Source organism: Camelus bactrianus, chromosome 7 (assembly GCF_048773025.1).
Source record: "Camelus bactrianus isolate YW-2024 breed Bactrian camel chromosome 7, ASM4877302v1, whole genome shotgun sequence".
Taxonomy (NCBI): Eukaryota; Metazoa; Chordata; class Mammalia; order Artiodactyla; family Camelidae; genus Camelus; species Camelus bactrianus.
This window is the reverse complement of record NC_133545.1, coordinates 50,315,866-50,338,681: the sequence shown is the minus strand read 5'-3', so window position 1 is coordinate 50,338,681 and position 22,816 is coordinate 50,315,866. Positions and strand designations below refer to the sequence as shown.

The following is a 22,816-nucleotide window of genomic DNA, read 5'->3' as shown; positions in this document are numbered from 1 at the left end:
TACAATCTACACAGAATAATTTGTTTTGCTTGGTTAGTGAGTTGCACATATTTTGGTATTTTTAGCAAAAAGAAGCTGAAATAAAATCCAGTACACAGCTAACATTACAAAAGGCGACCAGATTACTAGAATTTTAATTTTCAACAAGTATCACTTTGTACACTTTTGTCATGGGAATATTTGGTTAATGATATAAAAAGTAAAGACAGACAACCAGAATGCTTTGATGTGAAAAAATATATATAAAGCAAAAAACAGGTGCAGATTTAGAACAACAAAAAAACTACATAATTGCTAGTAATTTTATACCAGTAATTTTATAATTCTTTCATCACTAAGCAACTCTTTTCAGTTATTTCCTCATCAGTGTTGTAACTTAAATATTGAGAAACCAGCATGAGTCATATATTTTTCACTGTCATGCTGTAAACATTGCCTAGTGTACCTTCCCTTTCACATATCAACAGCTCACAGATTAACCGAACTGGGGAGTTGGGGGCAGACATTTTAAAATCAATACTGCTCTATCCTCTGATCAAGTATATTCATGAGGTTGGTGCCATAAGACAATTCTAATAAATAGCTAAATTGTAAAACCTTTTAACAAAAGGTATGATGTTATGGATATTATACCAGTACAATGCATAATAAACATTTTATAATATTCTTGAAAAAAATAACTAAAATATTATCTTTGTTTAAGACAATTTATTATGAAGAAATTCAATGAGAAACTGGAGGGAGATAATTATAACTTTAAAATAAATCCGACTAATAGAATAGAATATAGAGCCCAGACCCGAATGTATAAAATAATCTGATTTGTGACAAGGGAGAAACATACACTGGGGAAAAGAGGGCCTTTTCAGTCAAATGGTGCTTAGGTCAACTGGGCCCCTACCTCATTCCATACACAACAATCAATCCTAGATGAATGACAAATCTAAATTTTGGCATGGTAAAAAAGAAGATTCTTAAAGAAAATCATAGGAGAACATCTTTGTGACCTTGTAGTAGGCACAGATTATATACAATCCATAAAAGCACACAAAGTAGAAGATATTCACAATACACAAATACTTATATCTGACAAAGGACCGATATTCAGATTATACAATGCACTCTTACTAATCAAAAAGACAAAGACAGCCAAGCCAACAGAAAAGAGAAAAAGCTAGACACACAAGACAGGACACCCAAATGGCCAAAAAACATTTGAAAATGAGTTCAACATTTGAACAGTCATCAGAGAAATGGAAATCCACATGAGATACAACAACCAGAATGGCTAAAACAAAAAAGGCATAACATATTGAGTGTTGGCAGGCTGTGAACCACTGAAATTCTCATGCATTGCTGTTGGCAGTGTAAGTGGTACAAACACTTTGAAAAACTGTCTATTAAAATTGAGCTTATGCAAAACTTCTGACCAAGCAATTCCGTTCCTGGATATAGATAGAAATGTGTACTTTTTTTTTTTTTTAATCAAAAGAGAGGTACCAGAATGTTCAAAGGAGTACTATTCAAAATAAAGCTAATAAATTATATTTACAAAACGCAGTACCGTAAAGCCACAAGAATGAAGAAAACCACAATCAAACAAAACAACATGAAAGACCACCACAATGCTGAGCAAAAAAAGCCAGACTTAAAGAAGTACATACCTTAGTCTCATTTATATAAAGTATAAAAGCAGGGTAGAAGTCAGGATAGTGATTATCCTTGGCAGGGGAGAGGATAGTGACAGGAAGAGAGCATTAGGGGCTTTCTGGGGTACTGGTAACGTTCTGTTTTTTTGTTTAGAGTGCGGACTACATGGGTTTGTTCAGTTTGTAAGAATTCATCAAACTTGACATTTACAGTATATGTAATTAATGACAGGTATACATATTCTATTTTATTAAAAAGTTAAAAAGATCTACCAAGCATGATTTGAATTTCAACTGGATGCTACCAAAATAAAATTAACTCACAGTATCATCAAGTTGAGCTGAAACTCGATAATGCTCAGGATCTGAATCAGTCTTCGGAATTAAAGGAGGCACCTAATATTAAAAAAAAAAAAAAAAAGAACAAAGTAAATACAATGCAGAAAATGAAAGAACACAATACAATAAACCGAAATGAGTATCAAATATAATGAATAGCATTTAATTTAATTTTGGGGATAATATATAAACAATATTTATATGAATATTAACAAAATATTAACAATCTAAAATTAGAACACAAAGACAAAAGGGTAATTATCAAAAGATTTTTTTTCTTTAAAAAAGGATTCATTTTGAGTTGGAAGGGAAAAGATTAGTCAAACTCTCATACTTTTTAGAATTTAAAGCTAAGAAAAGTTAAATGACTTAAAGACCAAAAGTTAATAGAACAGTCAGGGAATAGAGCTCCAGTCATTCTTCTTTTACCATAAAGGTCTTGACAGTATGTTAATAGGCTTTTAAAGGAACTAATTAACTGATTGTTACATAAGTTATGAAGAAAGAAAGGATAGAAAGACCAGTGCTAGTTGATAATCATTTGGCAGCAAAGGAAGGACCATCAAGATCACCTTCTATAACCCTTCACACTATTGGTGAGGAAACAGAAGCCTGGATTTTTGAATGAAGTCACACGGGTAGTTATCAGCAGATGTGGCACTGGACAACCCTCACTTCAGTGTTAGTGTACTTCCCCATGATTAGAAATAAAGATGGAAGCATCAGAGGAGGTATGAGAATTGACAGAAAAGTATGATTTTACACATACTATATTTTTTTAGGAGTTGTCTGTCACAGTGTTTATATATATTTCCTCTCCACTGAAACATAATCTAACAAATAGAAAGCTCTAATGGTTACTTTTTTTTTAAACAGTCTTGATTACAACTTTAAATAACTAGGTCAAAATTACAGAAAGTGTAAATTAGGAAGTAACAAACTACTTGGTCCACTACCTATATCTGTTCACATAATGAAAAAGCTTCCTAGGAAACTCTTCTGTGCCTCTTGCGGGTATATACACATGTGGCCAATAAGACATGGCTACAGAGTCTGATGATGCTGAAAGACTCTTTCTCTCTTTGATCTTGTGAATCTTGATCACGTGAATCAGGAGAAATGAGACTTTATGCTTCCTGACAAATACCAGTATAACTAATTTGCACAATAGCACTTATTTGTTTAGTTATAAATTTTAGTAACATTACAGAATAAACATGGCATAGTGGAATGAAACTGTACAACAAATGTTAACTTTCCTAACTTTAAATATTTGTTTTAAATGGATTTTAAAACCCTACCACAGAGAAGACTGAAGAGTAAGCGGATTTTACAGTATCCATTTCTGATAAGAATTAATTCTCTTTAGCTTTTTTATTCTTTATGAGACTATGTTTGTAGAGGGCTTTGGACTTCTGAAGGGAAATAAGGTAAATTTAAGCAGGAGCTCAATAAATCTTAACAGACCTAAAAATAGCTTGCTTTAGACATTACTGAATACATCTTCTTACCTTGAAAAATGATTGCCTTATGTCTTGACCTAATCTTTCTGACATTTTGCCCATGTTGTCTGACATCTTAGTCATTCCCTCTGCCAAGCTATCAGGAAGGGATTTAACTGCATTTGAAACATTCCTCATAGAATTTCGAAGCGGATTTACAAAAGTGTCCATCTAAAGGGGAAAAGATATACCATGACTTCCTTGTTTCAGATTTGTTATTCAACTGAGAAGTGTAGGAAAATACAGAGTGCAATACATGAAAGATTTAACAATTTTCCAGTCTATAATATCTTACTGCATTTTAAAAATATAGAAAGAAATGGAGAAAGGGAAAAAGAGGAACACAAAACAAATGTCCAACAAAACTACAGAACTACAAGAGTATTTTCCAGAAAGTATTGAATCTCATAAAAACTACCATAGAAACAAATCATGTTCCATGCCAAAAGAAAAAAAACAGCAAAAAAATTGAATCCCACTGCTTAAGAAACACAGCACAATGTTAAAAGATGTTATCAAGGAGATAAAAATTCCTTCACTTTAATATGGTTTCATAGCTTCCAACAAGAAAAACTAGAAAAGATGAAACAGGCTGTAACAATAAATAACAACTGTAATAAACAATAACAACAAAAAGTGAATGTCAAGATAACCTGTAAAAGTTTTAGTAATTTCTTGGCTTAAGCTGAGCCAACAGTGCTATAGATAGGTTTGCTGGAATATACAACCTTTAGGAGGGACACTGTCACAGTACAATTCAGAATAGAACAATGAGGACAAAGAAGGGCTTGAAAAAACACCACCACTGGTGAAGAGAGATGTGGAGATTAAAAGGGTAAAAAGATGTTAGTCTTGTGTGTACCCATACACTTGTGTGTAAAATTGTACATAAGTGGGTGTTTGTGTGTAATTCTAATTCAATGTACAGTAGTTTTCAGTTAACCAGAGAAATGTGTTCAAATCAATCAGGACATGATTTCCAACACTGACATTATTGCTATTTTTAACTGTAGTAACTTTATAAATGATCTAAGTCATGAGAACAGAAATAGAACTCTAAAGAGAGATAAACATGAGAATACCACATCTAAAATGTACAACTCGAGGGAAAACTGCCACCTCTTTTACTAAGTTATAATGTTCATAGATGAGGCAGAATTTCAGAAGCATAAAATTTCACTTTAATCCATAACTTAACGTTAAACATTGTTTGAACATCCTCAAAAACATTTTAGAATTTCACTTCACAGTAGTGAATTCAGCTAATATAACCTTAAAAGTTGGTTAAATGAAAACAACCTCAAATTCTATCGAGGCATGGGGCTAACTATCACTGATACTCTCCCAAAATAAGATAATCTAAAATCTGTATCTTGAATTAGATAAAAATTAAAAACAATTTCTTGTGCACCAATCCCAGACCTAAAGAATTCATTTTTTTTCTTTCTTGTTGTTTTTTTTTTTCCTTCCAATTTCTGATGGTAAATCTTAAGCGTCTGTACTGGGGGTGGAGAATGGGGGAGTCTCTGCAGGGGGAAGGTGGAAAAATCTCCACAGGTAATTATGATGCTCAACCCTGAAAGAAGCAGAATTTTAGAAGCATAAAAGCAGCCCATCACTATATGATAACATTTCTAGAAACAGGATTTGCCTTAAAACATGTTGCAAGCAAAAAAAAAAGAAAAAGAAAAAGAAAAAGAAAAAGAAAAAGAAAAAGAAAAAGAAAAAGAAAAAGAAAAAGAAAAGAAACAAAAAAAAAAGAAAAAAGAAAGAAAGAAAGAAACTTACAAATTACCAAGCAGAGGAGTAAATTACGGATTGCCAGCACAAATGTACACAGCCTGACTTATGCAGATGTTGTCTATTCATTCAACTGTCACCTCAGTTATTTGTACTGGTAATAACACAAAGGCATTTTAACTTAAACTTAGGTCCCCAACTATAGCTTAAAATGCCATCACACCATGATATTAAACTGGACAGAAAGATACTGTGTGCACAGAGGAAGACTGCTTGTCAGTTACTCCTAGGAACTGGACCACAGATTTTGCAAAATTAGACAAACTGTGTGACCAAGTTAATGTGTTATAAAGTATTATTTCTCAAGCTCTGAATAGTCACTGATAAAATGCAGATGATAATAGCTATTTAATTTCCAGTCAAACATAATTAAGGAAAAATATTCAACTACATTTTAGTGAAAAAAAGAAATGTAGCTGAAAACCCCTAATTCTCGATATGCATGAAGATTACTCTGACAATCTAAAAGAGGTCAAAATGATCTTGGTAATTAGCAATATGATTTATGAAAAATGTATGTTACTGTGGATTTCCAGAAATTATTCAGAAGGATCTCTAGACTCCAGATGTAATTTTTTTTAAAAAAGTGATATATAACTGTTTGGATACACACACACACACACACACACACACACACACTTATATATGTTACTGTTGGTTGGTAAAAAAGAAACTATATTTAATATAATTCTTTTATCTCAAAAAGCTGTTACTAGTTTATTAGTTTATCTTAAGATTGATGCAATCTTAAGAGAGAAAATAAACGTAAAAGAGATGGAATACTGAAATGCATCTCTGCTGACACAAAAGCCATTTAGAGTTGGAACTTAAACTCAATCACTTCAAACATGAAATACAAAGATAAGGCCACCATATCTTTTTCCCACCATTATAAGGTATATAACCTGGAATCTCTTATTAAAACAAAGCATTCCACTTAGAAATGTTAACATTCACTTGAATTTAAACTGCAACATCCTTGAGTAATTATATGAAGTTCTTAAACTTACAGTTGTTACTTTGTACCAATTCCTTAATCTTTTAAAAATAAGTTAGTCTTTTTAGAGAGGGAGGAGTGGTGAGAAGGAAGTTTTTTTTTTTAATTTTCACTTTGAAATAACTTCAGATTTTTTAAAGTTGCAAAAATTAATACACAGGATTCCTAATAGCCTTCACCCAGCTTTCCCAACTGCTGCTACTACTGCTGTTACTATTGGTACTACTTTTAAGAGCCAATATTTATACAGACAAGCACTGTAATACATAATCTCATTTGATTCACACACGCTCTCTATTGAGGATTAATACCTTCAGTCTTGGGTAAACTGAAGGACCAGAAGGTTAAGTTATATTTTGCAGGTCACAGCTAATAAACGGCAGAACAGGAATTTGAACCAAAGAAAGGTTGCCTGATTCCAAATGTTTGTGTTCTCACCCACTGAATAATCTTGCCCAATTTGAACACTTAATCATTTATTGTCTTAAACTAGCTCTTATTCCAAGTATAGTTCTTGTATCCCCAAAAGAATTTTAAATTATAAATACTTCACTCAAAAGGCATAAATACTTTTAGGAATATATCCTATTTAATATTTTTCTTACCCTTACTCCAAGTAAAAGACATTCCCTCCTAATAAGAAATAGCTCCTTCTCAAGCTAATGAAAGCTTGTGACCTGTCTTAGACAAGCCTTCCTTACTGTATCAAGTTTTTTTTTTTTCATTCAAGCTTCTGCTGGATTTAGTCTACATATAAAGACAGGGGTTTATATTTACTTCATATACTTATCAATGTAGGCTTAATAAAGCATAGAAGTTCAAAATTTGCAGATACTAACTACTATATATAAAATAAACAAGTTTATACTGTATAGCACTATAGAACTATATTCAGTATCTTTCAGTAACATGGTTAAAAAGAATATGAAAATGAATATGTGTATGTTCCCATGACTGCAGTATTGTGCTGTACACCAGAAATTGACACAGCATTGTAAACTGACTATACTTCAATAAAAATATATTTTTAAAAAAGCATAGAAGATAAACATGACAAGGAGCATTTAAAAATTTTTCTAGTTTTAAAACATATACACAAATATACATTTATTTTCTTTTATTGAAGACAAAGTATGAAACAGGCCCACAAGGAAAACCAATGCAATGGTCTGCTTACCTTGCGAGCAAAATCCCCTTTCCCTTTACTGTAGGCTTTGTTCTCAAGGAAATCATACACGTAGTGAGCCAAAGCTGGGGATGCTTTCATCATTTCAGGAGTTAACAGTAACTAACAGGAAAAAAAAGGGGCATCTTACATTGATAGGGTACTGGAAATTAACTATTATTTATAATTCCATCTGCTAGAAAGTTAAGAATGTACAGTAAAAAGAGTTATTTACTATTCCATTTTCAGGTTTTATAGTTTATACTAAGATCCACATGAGTAAACTGTTATGTTATTCACATTCTAGTTCTACAGTTAACATTAACAGAAAGTACATAAAATAATACAAGAACTCTTAAGTGTTATAAAGAAGGCCCAAAACAAAATGTTGCTTTCACACTGTTAATGATATAACCTAACCTTCTAGCTTAACTCCTTCAATGAAACATGCTTTGGCATACTGAGATCATTAGCTAAGAAGTATACCAGTACAGCCACAATTAGAAGATACATTGATGGAACTGGATTTGGAAAAGGTGCTTATTTTCTAAATCTTATAAATAATTGATATAGATTTTAATGCAATTGAAGTTAATACATTTAAAAAAAATCAAAATGTTGGACAAGTCATATAAATGGTATCAGAGATTTAGCCTTAAGCCAGAAGACAAAGGTGAGTAACAGCAGAGATTCATGTTTTTCCCATCCTTTCAGTAAATAGTAACACCAAGGAATTACAATTATGGTTATAAACAAACCCAATCAAACTCATATTTACAAGAGAGAGAGAAACCTTCCAAATAAAATACCAAGTATAATATTAGCTAACTTTCACTAAATATTAATACACAGTTGGCAATTTTTTTCTGTAAAGATTCAAATAGTAATTATTTTAGGTTTTGTGGTCCAGAGAGTCTCTGCTGCAACTAAACTCTCCTGTACTAGTGCAACACAGTCACAGACAACAGTAAAGAAAGCGGGTGGCTGTGCTCTAACACTATAATAAACTCTTGATACAGCGGTGGGCTAGATGTGGCCTGCAGCCTGCAATTTATGACCCCTGTTCTAGAGAGGGAAGTGGAAAGCTAACAGATGAGAAAACTTTATAAACCATTCATTAGTATAAAAAAACATAAAATGGCATTATTAAAATCTGGCTTTTGGATACCCAGGTATTAAAGTTATTTCTGGCTGTCCTAAAAGCTTATGTGATAACTAACTTAAGAGACATGTTTTATTACGCCTCAAGAGAAATCTACATGCTTAGGATGCTACACTTTAAAAGAGTCTCTCGGATCTATTCCTCTCTTGAGTTATCCTGTAATTTTAGAAGCCTTAGACTCTGGATCTTGAAAGGCAGCTAATTCACTTCATCTGAGCATAAAAATCTAGTTTGGATACATCATGAAGGACTACTACCTACTGAATTGGAAACATTTAACTATCTACCATAGAATACCTAGACTTTACAGTAATGTAGAATGGATGTGTGCCTGACAGTGAGTATATGTATTCATCCAAACCTGAATATGCAAAATTTCTAGCACTGAGTGTCCAGAAAACTTCCAAGTTAATCAATAGGCAGAGAAATAATATTTATAAGTTACTTAGCATACTGCACGTCACATCTCAGCTACTCAAAAGTTACTGCTATCCTACTATTACAGTAAAAGCATTCTTTAATAAAGAAATCAGCTATATTCGTGTGCTGTATTAAAATGAAAATCTATAGGTAATAATAAACATGAACTTACCTGCAAATATGCATTTAGATCCTTTTTTCTCTTTTCTAAAAAATCTCTATCCATATTATTAAAAGTCTTTTTACCAGGAAGCTTTAATATGCTTGACAGATTTTCAAACTGGAAAACCAAATACATTCAATAATCTTAGTTTTTTACAAAAAGAGAAAAGTACTAAAAGTCCAGATACATAGTAAGCTACTGTGCCTTACCAAAGCACAGATTTTAACCATACTAGCTGCTAACACAGTGGCAGAGCAAAGTTATGCAGCTAGTGGCTGTGCTCAGCCCACAATACCTAGTATCTGAAACCTCAATGAGCAGCCTCATTGCTTTTCCTGTGTGATACATAACCAGAACTGCAACAAACTTTCTAAATTATTCTTTGTTTAAAAACAACAATGATTCTGCAAAGAAAACTCATTCCTGGTGCAGAAATTAAAAAGAAGAGGAAACGAAAATGTGTGGGATAATTTTCATCCCCAAACTGGAAGACTGATAAATTATTAAATGGAATGGCAAATCACATGGTTGCTTGAAACTACAAAGTGAACAAGTTCATTATATGTTATAAATGAAAGTTAAAAGCAGTTCTTTTGCCCTAGCCAAGGCAAGAAAAACAAAAAAGGGGAGAGGCAATTTACAAGGAAAATTTAGAAATTTACCTAAAGAACTTGCATAAATTAAAAAGTATTTCAATGTTCACAAAAGAACTCAAATAATATATATAAATCATAGACATTCCAAAATCAAAGATTTTATCTTTCCACATTGAATTATCAGGCTGAGAATCCTAACCTACTAGAAAATTTGAAAAGCACACTTGAAATTTCTTATTAGAAGCATTCAAAATTCATTTATGTCCAGATGCATAAATATTTTCTCAGTTATCTTAACACATACTTAATATTTTTAAAATCACTAGTATTTTATTTATAAACAAACTGTGTATTTATGAACAGTTTGCTCAACAAAACACAAAGGCACAGTAATCCAATGGAATTTAAGCTCCTAGAGGCAAGGACTTGATCTTATTCATGGTTATAAACCCAGGACTGAGCACAGTGCCAGACACACAGGAAAAGCTCAATAAATATTTGTTAAAGAACATATGAGTAGAGTTCAGGCCATTTCTAAAATGATATGACATTTAACATTTTAATCATCTTACTTTTATAAACTTTTAACCACAAAATATCAAATTAGACTATAAAAAAACCTTAAAGAAAATAAATGATAGTTCATATATACTTAAGGTGGAAAAAAAGTTTATATCATAAAGTTAAAGAAACAAAATGAAATGTTTTAAAATAATTTTAATACTTAAAGAGCTCTATGGAGTTAAAATTTCTTTGTGTCCACAGATTGTACTGTTGCCAACTGGTGAATTGCAGCTCACTGCATTTTCTTTCACTATTTTATATGAGATTTGAGTTTTTAAACTAATTCTAGCTTTTATATTGATTACAAAAAAATTCTTACCTTATTTTCTTAGCTTTAGTCAATACCTTAGCATCCCTCAGAACTATTTCGAATCAAACATCAAATCAGGAAACAATGTAAAGTACACAGACTTTAAAAACCTCATTACCTGTTCAGTGATTCTCATGTGGAAGTCATGGAAGTCACTATAGCGACGATAGGTTTTCCACATCTCCTCACTGTTCAGACTGCGTCGGTGCACAGTGATGGCATACAATGCGTATGTCTTGCCATGATCATTACAAACGCCTGCCACAGCATATGGGTCATAGTCAGCATATACTAGTCATTTAAAACAAAATGAAGAGAAACAAAAGACACAAAAAGGAGGAAGATGAAGAACAAAAACAAACAAAAAGGACACATGAAATGAAGAAGAGTTTGAAATGACAGACTGAGACAAAAGGATGTCACCAAGGGATAGAACAGATTCCTATCCTCTGTGTATGAACATCCATATGGTGTTATAATGATGGCTACATTACAGAATAAACTAAGTTTATGATGATACTATCAACCACACAATGATGTCTATTTTAGACTCTCTTCCCAAGGAGCTTTATTATTAGTTAACGATTACACAGCACCACCTCATATTATAGTATTAGAATCTCTTAAATTTAATAGAGGAAAAACAACAGAAAAATAACAACCTTCTGTACTATCCTTCACTATTCAGTTGTATTTCAATTAGTATCTCTTCAACTAAACAGAATGCAAAAGTCATAGGATAAGATTTATCTGTTCTTTTGGCAAGTCTGTTTCTTGTTTAAATTATTCAACAATTTACAAGTGTAGTTTATCCTGAAGACTTTTTAAAAAAGCTATTTTCCTACTGAACCGCCACAAACCATCCAAGTCAGAGAGTCTCTAAAATCAAAACCTACTCCTATTCTGTACTAATCTTAAGTTAAGAGATGCACTTTGACTCATTTTCTTTAATTTATCCTCCTGATTTTCCGTTTTTCTCTCTACGTGTTGTCTTCTATTGTAGCTCATCCCTTCATATCTCAAAAAAGTTTAGTGTCTCCTTTCATCTGTATCTGGTCTATTTCTCAATTCATCCACTCACCTTAATTTCAATAATAATACCTTCTGATTTCTATAATTTTATATGGTTCTTTTTTTATAGTGCATATTACTGCCTTAGATTTTATCTCTATGAATATTTTTAACATATTCTCAGGCTAGGAGACCCTGTGGTATACAGTCACTTGAGGATGGCTGAATCTAGACACACCCATGTGAGGATACAAGACAGGCTTTTAACTTCATACAGGTGATAGATACCATTTCCAGCCATGACTGTGACATTCTTTGTTCTTTCTTCTGACAGTAAGCAAAATTTTTCTAGTTCCCCTTTTACATCAAGTCACCCTTTGTGACTCTGAGCTTTATGCAAAGGATTATGTTCCAGTTCCCCTGGCCTTAGCCCATCCTGCCTCTTCTAAATTCGAGGGGATGAAAATGCTATCAAAATCAAGACAGTAGTCTACTAGTACTATCACTGTTATACCTTGCAAATTAATTAAATGTATATCTCTGATTTTAAGAATGTGTGCATGTGTTGTGTTCTGCAGAGGTATCTGTGCTTGGTTTAAAGTAGGAGTGGGGAATCACTGTAAGATGTTTTGTGGTTTTGTTTTCGGCAATATAATTTAAAGCTATGATTATTTTAAACAGCATCCTTTTCGAACAGTGTTAAAAGTTAAATTCTCAATCCATTAAGTTATATGAAGAACCACAAACTAAATTAAATTCAACATTAACCAAATAGTGTTTTTAATTCTTACCAAATTTAACCCTCTTGTTTCACAGAAGTAAGAAGATTCTTAAACATAAAAATGTAAACAGTTTTTCTGTTTTATTTTTTATTAAATTTTTTTTCTTCTTTTTAACTCAGAACAAAATAAATTATCACTGGATAAATTGAAATAGAAGATCTATGAAATTTATTTTATGTCTTGAGAATCTTTTAAAGATTCTTTTATTTCATTCCATGTTTTTAAACATACAATTATCATTAAATTAATAAAAATAATAATGAATGGTGACATTTGATGGGGTGGTCTAAAGCTTTGAAATGACATTTTACCATTTTATTAATTAGGAAATATATTTTTCAGGTAGGAGAGTGAAAAACAAAGTTGGCACCATCGTAATCCCATTAAAATATTTCATGAATAGAGTGAGACAAACTAATAAAGAAAACAATGCATAATCAGACTCCAGCTACAGTGAGAAGTGAGAAAACAAAGATCTTTAAAAAAAAAAGATTCAAAGGATCTTTTTAAAACTACACTTATACTATAAAATCTCTTCTAAAAGTGTCTAAAATATAAGTATGAAATTGAACTAAGGTAATTTATGGAAGTACAAACTATTTATACTTCAGTATATAATCTGACAAACACATTCCTATGGGGTAGGAACAGAGAGGTCAGACAAGAAAACCATCAGTATCTACTACTCATTGATGTTATCTGATAACCCAGTAGCAATGATGGAAATTGATTTTTCCCCTCAGTTTACTATTTTGCACCAATGCTGATTCAGTCACAAATCTCATCTCATCCAAGCATTTCTTGAGCTTCTGTAAACTCCTATACCAAAAAGCTTCATTTATCCAGATATCTAGTCTGACTTTGCATGTATAAAAACAAATAGTAAACTAAAATCTGCCCCAAAATGATTTAGTAAGAATTATGCAATTATCAGCTAGACTCAAAGTTAGAAAAGATCGGTTTCAAAGTTTGCTAGCAATGACAAAATGTCAGAACTTAAGCTTTCTCAAATGAATACAGTGACAACCTTAAAGAAAAGAAACACCCATATAATAATGAAGATTATAGAATTTAATGAAGAACGTGCTGCAGGAAAAAAAGTACCATAAAAATATAACTATGGAACAGAAAAATGGTTTGTAAAAATAAGTGTGGAAAATGATGTAGTGGTAATAATAATCAATAATTTTAAGTAATAATTACACCATAAAATCTCTTACCAGTGTCTGAAATGTAAGCATGAAGTTGTACTGAGTCATCAGAAGATACATTTGAAAGGTCGTCCAAAGACTGAGGGGGAAAAAAAATCAGAAAACAAAATTCTTAAATTTTTTTCAAAATTTTAAAATTTTATAGGAAAAAAGTGTTAAGGATTCTACATCATATATACATTACTCATCTTTGCCCTATGTAAGCATTATATAATTTGTATCTTTCCTCGAAACAATAATCCTCTTTATTTATACCAATAGGAGAGAGAAAAGCCAAGATTAAGAAAATATAAAACAAAGTAATTTAGAAATCAACTTAATACCTCAGATTATTTCTTTCTTTATTACCTGTCCATATACTATAATGTGGTTCTTCTCAGTTACATTTAATACATGGCAAGGAAAAAATATGGATAAAAATAAGACATATTCTTAAATTAACATGTCAAATTTTTAATGCTGAAATATCCTAGAGCCAATTTTGTATTCTTTAACTTAACACTTTTTGTTAACTTAGTAACTAAGTTACTTTGGTAACTTAGAAATAATTTTAATTTAGACTTGTCTATAAAACAAGAATAATAATATCTACATCAAAGGGTTATGTGAGGACTAAGTGAAAAGACATATAAAACATTTAGAAAACACAAAAAATGTTGGCTATTATGATTACTTATTAAATGAAGTGAATCCAGTTTAAGATATTTTAAATAATTTTCAAAAATAATTTCATAAATAAAAAATATTACTGACTGATTCAGAATAAATATTTTATAACTATGAACTTTAGGTCTAAATTTAAAACTTTTTTGCTACATGTCCATATACACATAGAAGGGAATATAATCATATAATGAAGGCAGACTGTATGGAAAAAAATTAACCCAGGGGATTTAAATTGCTCTCATTAGAAAGGGCTGCTTGCAAGGTTGGCCCTTGGATGGTGTCAGGGAACTGTGACTGAGGAAAGGCTGAACATCTGTTTTCCTTCTGGGAGTCTAGAACTTTAGTATTTGCTAGGCATAAGGTGCCTGTGTGACCTACTTCCAATAAAACCCTGGGCACTTAATCTTGGATGAGCTTTCCTGGTGGCCACACTTCACACATGTTGTCACATTCACTGCTAGGGGAATTAAGTCTGTCCTATGACTTCAATGGGAGAAAATTCTTGGGAACTTGTGCCTGGTTTTCTCTGGACTTTGCCCTATGCATCTTTTCCCTTTGCTGACTCTGCTTTATATCCTTCCACTGTAATAAATTCTAGCCATGAGTATGACTATGCTGAGGCCTGTGAGTCCTCTTAGTAAATCAATGAACACAGGAGTAGTCTTGGGGACCTATAACACACAGACATTTTATGATTCAGGCATACTTTACACTTTAAAAACCACAGGATCTGAAAGAACTTTGGAGTCCTAATGTGATATTCCCAGTTATTACTAAAAGAGTCATCTAAACGACTTAAGTGCAGCCATGCATGTGACATAAAGCTTTTTAAATTAAGGCAATTACATTCTAAGAAAGCCAAGTCTATCTACTAGACCGATCATCAGGAGAAGCAAAATGTGATAACTGCATACTGATAACCTCAAGCCAAGTGCAGTCATTCTATTAAATTAGGTCTAGTTAAGGCTTTACCACTGATATCTAAAGAAACTTTAGCCATATCAATCAGTCTTTCTTGAGTATCAGTTTTCCTAATGGTATAACAGTGTAAGAGCTGTTCTACAGCTCTATCAGGATATAATATGAATGAAAATACTTTGGGAAAAAAAATAGAATGCACTTATTTTTTAAGTGCTCATCTGACCTACAATAACATTTTGACAGAAACAGCACAACCTTTGTTTTAATATTATTTTTATATGAAAGACAGAAATATCAAAGGAAATAAAATATTCTACAAAATTTAGATTATTAGCTACCCTAATATTCTAACTACAGTCTAGCTCGGGAAATAGAAAAACAATGACCTTTCTCAAAACAGCATTATTATTATTGGTAACTTTCACTTGTAAATAACATTTAAAAAGCTAAATGCTACTTACTTATTACTTTAAGCATATTAGCATCTGATACTATGCAACTCAGAAGTTGTTAAAAAAACAACTTTGTGTATAAATATCTTTTCAGCACATTTAAAATATGCAGTTAATAAATACAATTTTCACTGAATATGGTGAAAAAATACAATGTAATGTCTCATTATAATGCACATGTAAATATCAAGTAGACTATATAATGTTGTAACTGGTGAAATAATATTAACTACAGAACTACATTCTGATTAAGAACTATAAGTTCTTAATTTCAAAACAAGTGCATTAAAGCTGTCCTGAATAAAACACAACTTGTAGAGTAATCCTTCAGTTAAGATTCTTGAACTCCTTGCAAAGTTTTTTTCTTTTTAACATTACGCTAAGCTAAAAAACAAAAATTCAAATTTACTATGATAATCAACTCAGCAAACACTACAACAGCACTACTAGAAATGGTTATAATTTATCTGCCAATCTCAATCACAAAATGAATAAAACACCATATTAAATATTTTCTTTGCTTAGTATACTGGAATAAATTAACATGATCTAGTTTATAATCTTAATAAAATTAATAAATATTATTTTCATTAAATATGAAAAAATTTTGATTTTTAAAACAACATTTTAGAATAAACTATTTTTTAAATGTAGCTATTTATTAAAATTTATCTATGTATTAAAAAAAAGAATCCAAAAGACTCTAGCTTTATAAAAGTTTGGATTTTACTGATTTATGTGAATAACTAAATACTGTAAGTTACTGACCTCAAAAGTGTGACCTTTTTCGACCTAGACACTGTTCTGGTTTTTATCATTATGTGACAAAAAGGATCTCTTTTGTGTGAAAAAGCATTTATTCCAGATAGGGAATAAAGGGAAAAAAAACTTTTACTAGTGTTCAAACACTTGTACAAGCACTGAAAGTGTGAATACTAAAAAATTTTAACACAAGGAAAAGTTTCATCATATTTGGAAACTTTTTCTATATAATGAACATTATATTGCTAACTCTCTTCACTCTCTAGGAGCTATCTCTGTTATAGCACAATGGAATATTATACATAAATGGTAATGATACCAAATAATTTAGGAAACCATTTAAAATGTTACAAAATATGTGACATAACACTATGGCTAAAGATAACAGACCTCAAATCTATTCAGTTTTAACAAAAAGTTTGAAAGAAAAAGTAACGTAGGTAGTAAAAGGAAAAACAAAGAAATCTCCCCCAATGAACTCCAGACTGAAATTTTCATAGAACACCAGTATTTGTTTCTAGCAGCAATTTATGAAATAAGTTACTCAATGGCAAGGATAGGTATATAAAAGAACTGAAATATTCATTATTTCACATTTCCCCTTGAATATGTGAAATGCCGTTGACAGTTTATATGTTAAAAGCATATCGTTCTTAAATCTGTAATCACAGGATACAGTTGCTTAATTCTTGTAAAACCCTCTAAGCTTAAAAAAATTTTTTTACAATAACTTGAATTTGTTACAGTGTAGACTTTAAGAAATAACCTGTAAGTTTTCAAATATCCCAACTAGTTTTATATTTCTTTTCTAAATAAGAGAAGAAACTAGTTCCGATGTAAACATTTACATGTCACAAATGTATTGCCCATCATAGCACTTATCAGAGTTGTTTTCAAATGTTAAATATTGGGATACTGAAATCATTTTTTATCACATGGAACTGAATTATACATATGTGACCTAGCCCATTCTTTTCAAATGAAAATAAGTTTCATTTCAAGTTTAAGTTCTAATCCACAGATCCCTTGTATATAAATTTAATATTTCTTTAAAAGCATAATAACCTCTTACAAAGTTTGATTTGGGGGCTTCTAATATATCATTTATTTACATATGTTAAGGCTCAGTTTTTCATATTATTTTCAGGCCACTTTAATAATTAAAGAACTCATAACAGTACTTACCAAATTTATGCTTCCTGTAGGAGACCCATTAAAAGATTCTGTGGGAAGGGAAACTCAACTTAATATGCAGTCAAAACCTTTTGAAACAGTGCTTTACCTATCTAAGGTTCAAATACCAGAATGAAAGTCACACAAGCCAAGACATAAAGGAACAGTAAAGAAAACTGTGGTACACTACCCAACCATCTGTTCTCATGGTTTTCCAAGCCAGTATTTCAGTGAAAAAATATACGTACCTAAGTTGCTCCACCCCCATAAAAGGTATTTGTGTACAGGAAAGCAATTATTATATATTTTCTCCTTAAGGTATCATATTAAGTTGTCTAATACAATGTAAACATGACTCAAACAATGCAGGGTGAAGTCCACTAGGAAATATCAGAGGTATTCTACTATTTCTATTTCACTGAATTAAGAAATACTATATTAAGAATTAAGAAATACTATAAATAGAATTATTCTTTAATGTGAAGGATAAATAGATCAATTTTTAATATATCTATTAAGCCCACTTATTCTTAATAGATCTGGCTCAAAAATACTGGAAGTCTAGATTCTTAAATCAATATATAATTAATAGAATAAAAGATAAATAATGTGTAATGTTATTTAACTAAAAAGCAACTAAAAATGATTTTTAAAAATTAATGTTAGAGATTAACTCAATTATATATGATTGAAATTACTATCTTTTCCCTCAAGGTTTTAGTCTATATCTGAGCAAATTGAATTACCAATTAAAATGCCCCTCTGTTAAAAACACAAATGAATACATGTGTTTTTGGTAAAGCAATATTCATAAACAGTTTAAAGTTAATATATTGCTTCTAACACTTAAGAGATTACTTCTGAATTTGGATCTCTAAGTGGGTCTTCAAAACAAATTTCTATTATTTTCTAAAGAGGCAGTTGGTGTTGCTTTCCAACTTCAACAAATCTAAATGCCCAAGAACATTTCTTGGTTCCTCAAACCTTTGGTCACAAAAATACGAAATTTCACCTAGGATTACCCCTTGGTTAATAGCAAGGTGATCATTAAAATGAGTAAACAAACAGTTCTCCATCCTCCTTACTCAATTATATGCCTCCTACCTCCTTCTGTGGTCACTTCTTAAGTCTTCCCCCCAAAGACATGTAAGTTAAAAGAGAAATCAGGCAGTGTCTATTTTCTTGATCAAAAATAAGATCCAGAAATAGAGTCTAAAGCCACTCTGGGTCCACGTTTAATCAAGAATTTAGTAACTGACTGTAAATATTAGAAAACAAAAAAACTACTGCTTGACATGGTGAGAAAAATAATGTGATTGAAATTAAAATTTAAAACAGAAAGTATAATTCAAATATTTTTTAAAGAGTGTGAGTACATTTTAATAAAGAAAACACCTACTCTTAAAATAATTTAAAGCTGCCCTAACTAAAGAAAGCAATCATGAATAATGAGAAAACAAAGGAAGAAAGGGGAGGAAAGGAGGACAGAGGGGGGAAAGAGCAAGGGTAAGGAAGCCATCCACCCACCTACCTTCCAACCGATAGAAGTTAAATAGGAATGAAAATTTTCCCCAGCAAAGAAAAACTACCATAGGATACTATCACACATGGTAAGACTTGGCCCATTAATTTTGGGCTCAACTGAAGGCTGCATTTTTTAAAAAATCAGCTACACATTAAACACATGATCAGATAATTATTTCAAAATGTCTAAAAAGTAGTAAAAATTCCAGGACTTAAAAAATTATTCAAAGTGCCAGGAAGCTTAATTTTAAAAGTCAGAAAATAAGTTTACAAAAAAAAAATGTGGAGAAGGCCTATTTTTGATTAAACAATCTTATAAAGACAAAAAACTCAAAAGCATTACTATTTGAAAAAAGTGTAGCAATTCTCTAAAACTTAAACACTGACAAAGACAATAAACCTAACAGCCATTTTTAATAATAGTGCTTCATATTATACCCATCATTCCACATACTTTTTCCAAGTGGTTTCAAAAAGGGTTAGGCAATTTCTTTGTTATAAAACGTATAAAAGCTCATCAATTAGGACATAGACTGTTAAAAAGCAATGTCCTAGAAAGACAAAAGATATACATGCGTGTACTAATTCCAAACTACGATCAACGATTCCAACGTGAGGGGTTACTCAATGACTGATACATAAGAGAAATACATTTAACTTCAGATCAAAACCAGCTGCAGGAAAAAAAGAAAAAAAACTTTTACTCTATCTCATGTTTTAGTAAGTATGAGGTAATTTTGGGAAGTTTAAGTTGACATAAATAATTTGCTTCCACTAGTCACATACAAGCAAGAAATGAATGGAAGCTAAAAGTCAATTCGGAAGACTATGGAAGAGTTCTTACACTATTGGATCAAAAACTACCCCCAAAGAATATATTGCTTCTATCATTATTTTAAATTGTATAATACAGATAAGCTCATAAATTATCTGATTATGATTCAGTTTATCTTCTTTCATTCTGGATCATATAGCAAGTCCATTTCACAATAATAAAAAAAATTCTAAAGCAGACAAAATTAAACAAAAACATTTACAATTGTTCTTTCTGGAAGTAGAGTTTCTACTGCAAATGTCATAGCAGTTCTGTAAAAGATTTTCAACAGAGACAGTAAATACAGATAGTCTCTATAATAAACTCGAGGAACACTGAATTTTACTATTCAGCTCCCACAGAAGTGCTCTAAAAAAGTCCTCAATTATAAAACCAAATCCAGTTATTAGACTATTATTCCCATTTTACAAATAACCAATTTTATGAGATCAACAATCAATACAAAAGTTATTAAAACTCAAACGCAAATTTTAGTGACTAGATTTCTTAGATCATTTAAAAAATAAAATCTCACTAGGGAGATTAGGGAGTGGGGAGGGTGGGTAGAGAGGAGGGATGGTTAGGAAGCTTCTACAACAGAAGTATTTTTTAAAGCAGTGTGTGCTATCTAATGCATCAGTTGTATCTCCAACTGCAAGTGGTCCTGTCCATAAAACCTATTTATAAGTAAATGATCATAGTTAAAGTACTGTCTTAAAATAATTATGTAGTCAAATCTTTCCAATCTACTTTGCATTTACATTGTTTATTTGCTAGAAAGTTTACCAAATCCTAGATATTTAATTACATTTTAATAAGTACTTCTGAATTGGATCACAAGTAAAATGGTCACTGGGCCTAAAATCTGCCAACTGTGCTTTAATGGCTGCCTCTCCTACTATTCTTAAGTAACTGATTACTTACTACTAATAAAAACTGATATTTCTGTTTTAGTTTATACATCATTTTCATATACATAATTCCATTAAAACCTGATGACTCTGAGGTAAGATATTATTATGATTTACCACTGAGAAAATGAGGCTCAAAGAAATTAAATGTTTGGCCAACATCACACAGGTAATAAGTAGTAGAACAGGAGCAAAATTTAAATATTATGACTGCTAAAATCTGCTTTTTTCACTATAAAAAAACTGAAAGATTGGAATAAGTAACTTTCGTAGCTTCTTCCGGCTTATTCTACTATGCAGGATTTAGAAAAGGGTACAACTAAAGCATGAAAAAATTATATTTTTTATAATGTTACACTCTCAGAATCTTGTTTTCTCATTTACTCTTCTCAATAATTCTATTGTTAGTCACGAATATTATTACTTATTAACGAAAGGGAAACTACTATAAAAATATTTGGATGATACAACTCCAGAAAACATGTTTTTTCAGACTTCAAGGCCTCTATAGTTACATCCTAATTTGTTATTAATTTTCAACACTTTAACTTAGTATAGTAACTAAACTTTGCCATTTACTTACAGATTTTTAAATATATTACAGTTCATATCTGGGCTTTAAGAAATTTTTTTATCTTGTTTGAAAGGACTTTTTTTGGTAAGCAGAAAGTATATAAGAATATACACACACACACATATACATGTAAATGTACAATGTGTGCCACCTTACCTCCATCACCATCATCTGATCCTCTGAAACTAGGATCTTTTAACATATCCAGTTCGGCTAACATGCGCACATAAAGTGCATTCTGTCTGAAGGAAGGATAAAATCTTTCATCTCGTAGCATCAATTCATATACCTTATTGAAACAATTCAAGACATTCAATCATTAATACAGATAAGGTACTAATTTCCATTAATAAGATTTCAACAAACAGACAGAGGTCTTACTGTAATGAATTACAGGCTCCATATTTACAAGATGTCAGCAATAAGAAAGTCACAACTAACGATTTTTTTCTGGGCCCTCCAGTACCTAAATTGTACTGAAAACAGTCCAACTGCAACACAAGTCACATGACAGCAGGTTATATATAATGTTCTAGAAAGTAGTGTTCTCTAAGAAACAAGTCCATATAAAGGCTCAAGGCACATATTAAAATAAAGTCATGTTGTCTATACATCATCAATTCATAAAATTCTATGATCTATGAAGTATATTATCATAACTCATCTTTTTAGTACCACTGTACTTTTGTTTCAGTAACTCTTTATAAATGAATTACATGCATATAGATATCTATCTTTTTCAAGAAAGATATAATGATAAGTGTTATATATAATACCTTCCTTTGAATGTCGTCAAAGATTTCAGGGGTTGGATCTTCATGATTCAATGTATCTGCTAATTTTGCTACCAAATAATCATCAACAGTAACTCTTGGAGATGCCTGACAGAGAAAAACAGTAGCATTGATCTTTGGCACTTCTAAATACAAATTAACCCTTGATAGTAGGAGAATTAAATAATGGAATCATATTATTGAAAGTAATTGGCAGAAAATCCTTGGCTTGTAAATGACACTTTGATGTTTAAAAAGGCTGAAATAAGAACTAGAATCTTCTTGATCAGATACTACATAGCAGATTGTGAGACAAACATGAATTAATTTTTGACTTTTGCCAAGAAAGTTACCTCTCACTCTCATTAGACTTCATTTACTCAATCTGCAAAATGGAGGCAATACTACGTATGGTTATTATGAAGATGAAAAGATTTATGTAAGGCACAGAAGCAGTGTCTAGCACATAGAAAACAGCATCATCAGAGGTTAATGTTGAGCACTCAGTAGTCCTGGATATGTATTTAATATAATTGCTAAAAGAACGAGCAGTTTAACATTATCATTAACATTAA

At 31.3% G+C, this 22,816-nt stretch overlaps 1 protein-coding gene across 2 annotated transcripts in view; it reads right to left on the bottom strand.

Moving 5' to 3' along the window:
* The window catches only part of SNX13 (sorting nexin 13), a 110,765-nt gene that overhangs the window by 8,536 nt on the left and 79,413 nt on the right, over positions 1-22,816 (bottom strand). Inside the window, exons 14-22 of one of the 2 annotated variants that reach the window (XM_045504497.2) lie at positions 22,245-22,349; positions 21,625-21,757; positions 17,658-17,695; positions 13,681-13,750; positions 10,786-10,958; positions 9,207-9,314; positions 7,465-7,575; positions 3,500-3,661; positions 1,974-2,045 (exon numbers count right to left, since the gene is read on the bottom strand). In XM_045504497.2, the coding sequence (XP_045360453.1) occupies positions 1,974-2,045; positions 3,500-3,661; positions 7,465-7,575; positions 9,207-9,314; positions 10,786-10,958; positions 13,681-13,750; positions 17,658-17,695; positions 21,625-21,757; positions 22,245-22,349 (972 nt within the window). The remainder of the gene's footprint in view (positions 1-1,973; positions 2,046-3,499; positions 3,662-7,464; positions 7,576-9,206; positions 9,315-10,785; positions 10,959-13,680; positions 13,751-17,657; positions 17,696-21,624; positions 21,758-22,244; positions 22,350-22,816) is intronic. The other variant, XM_010967162.3, reaches the window with a different exon arrangement.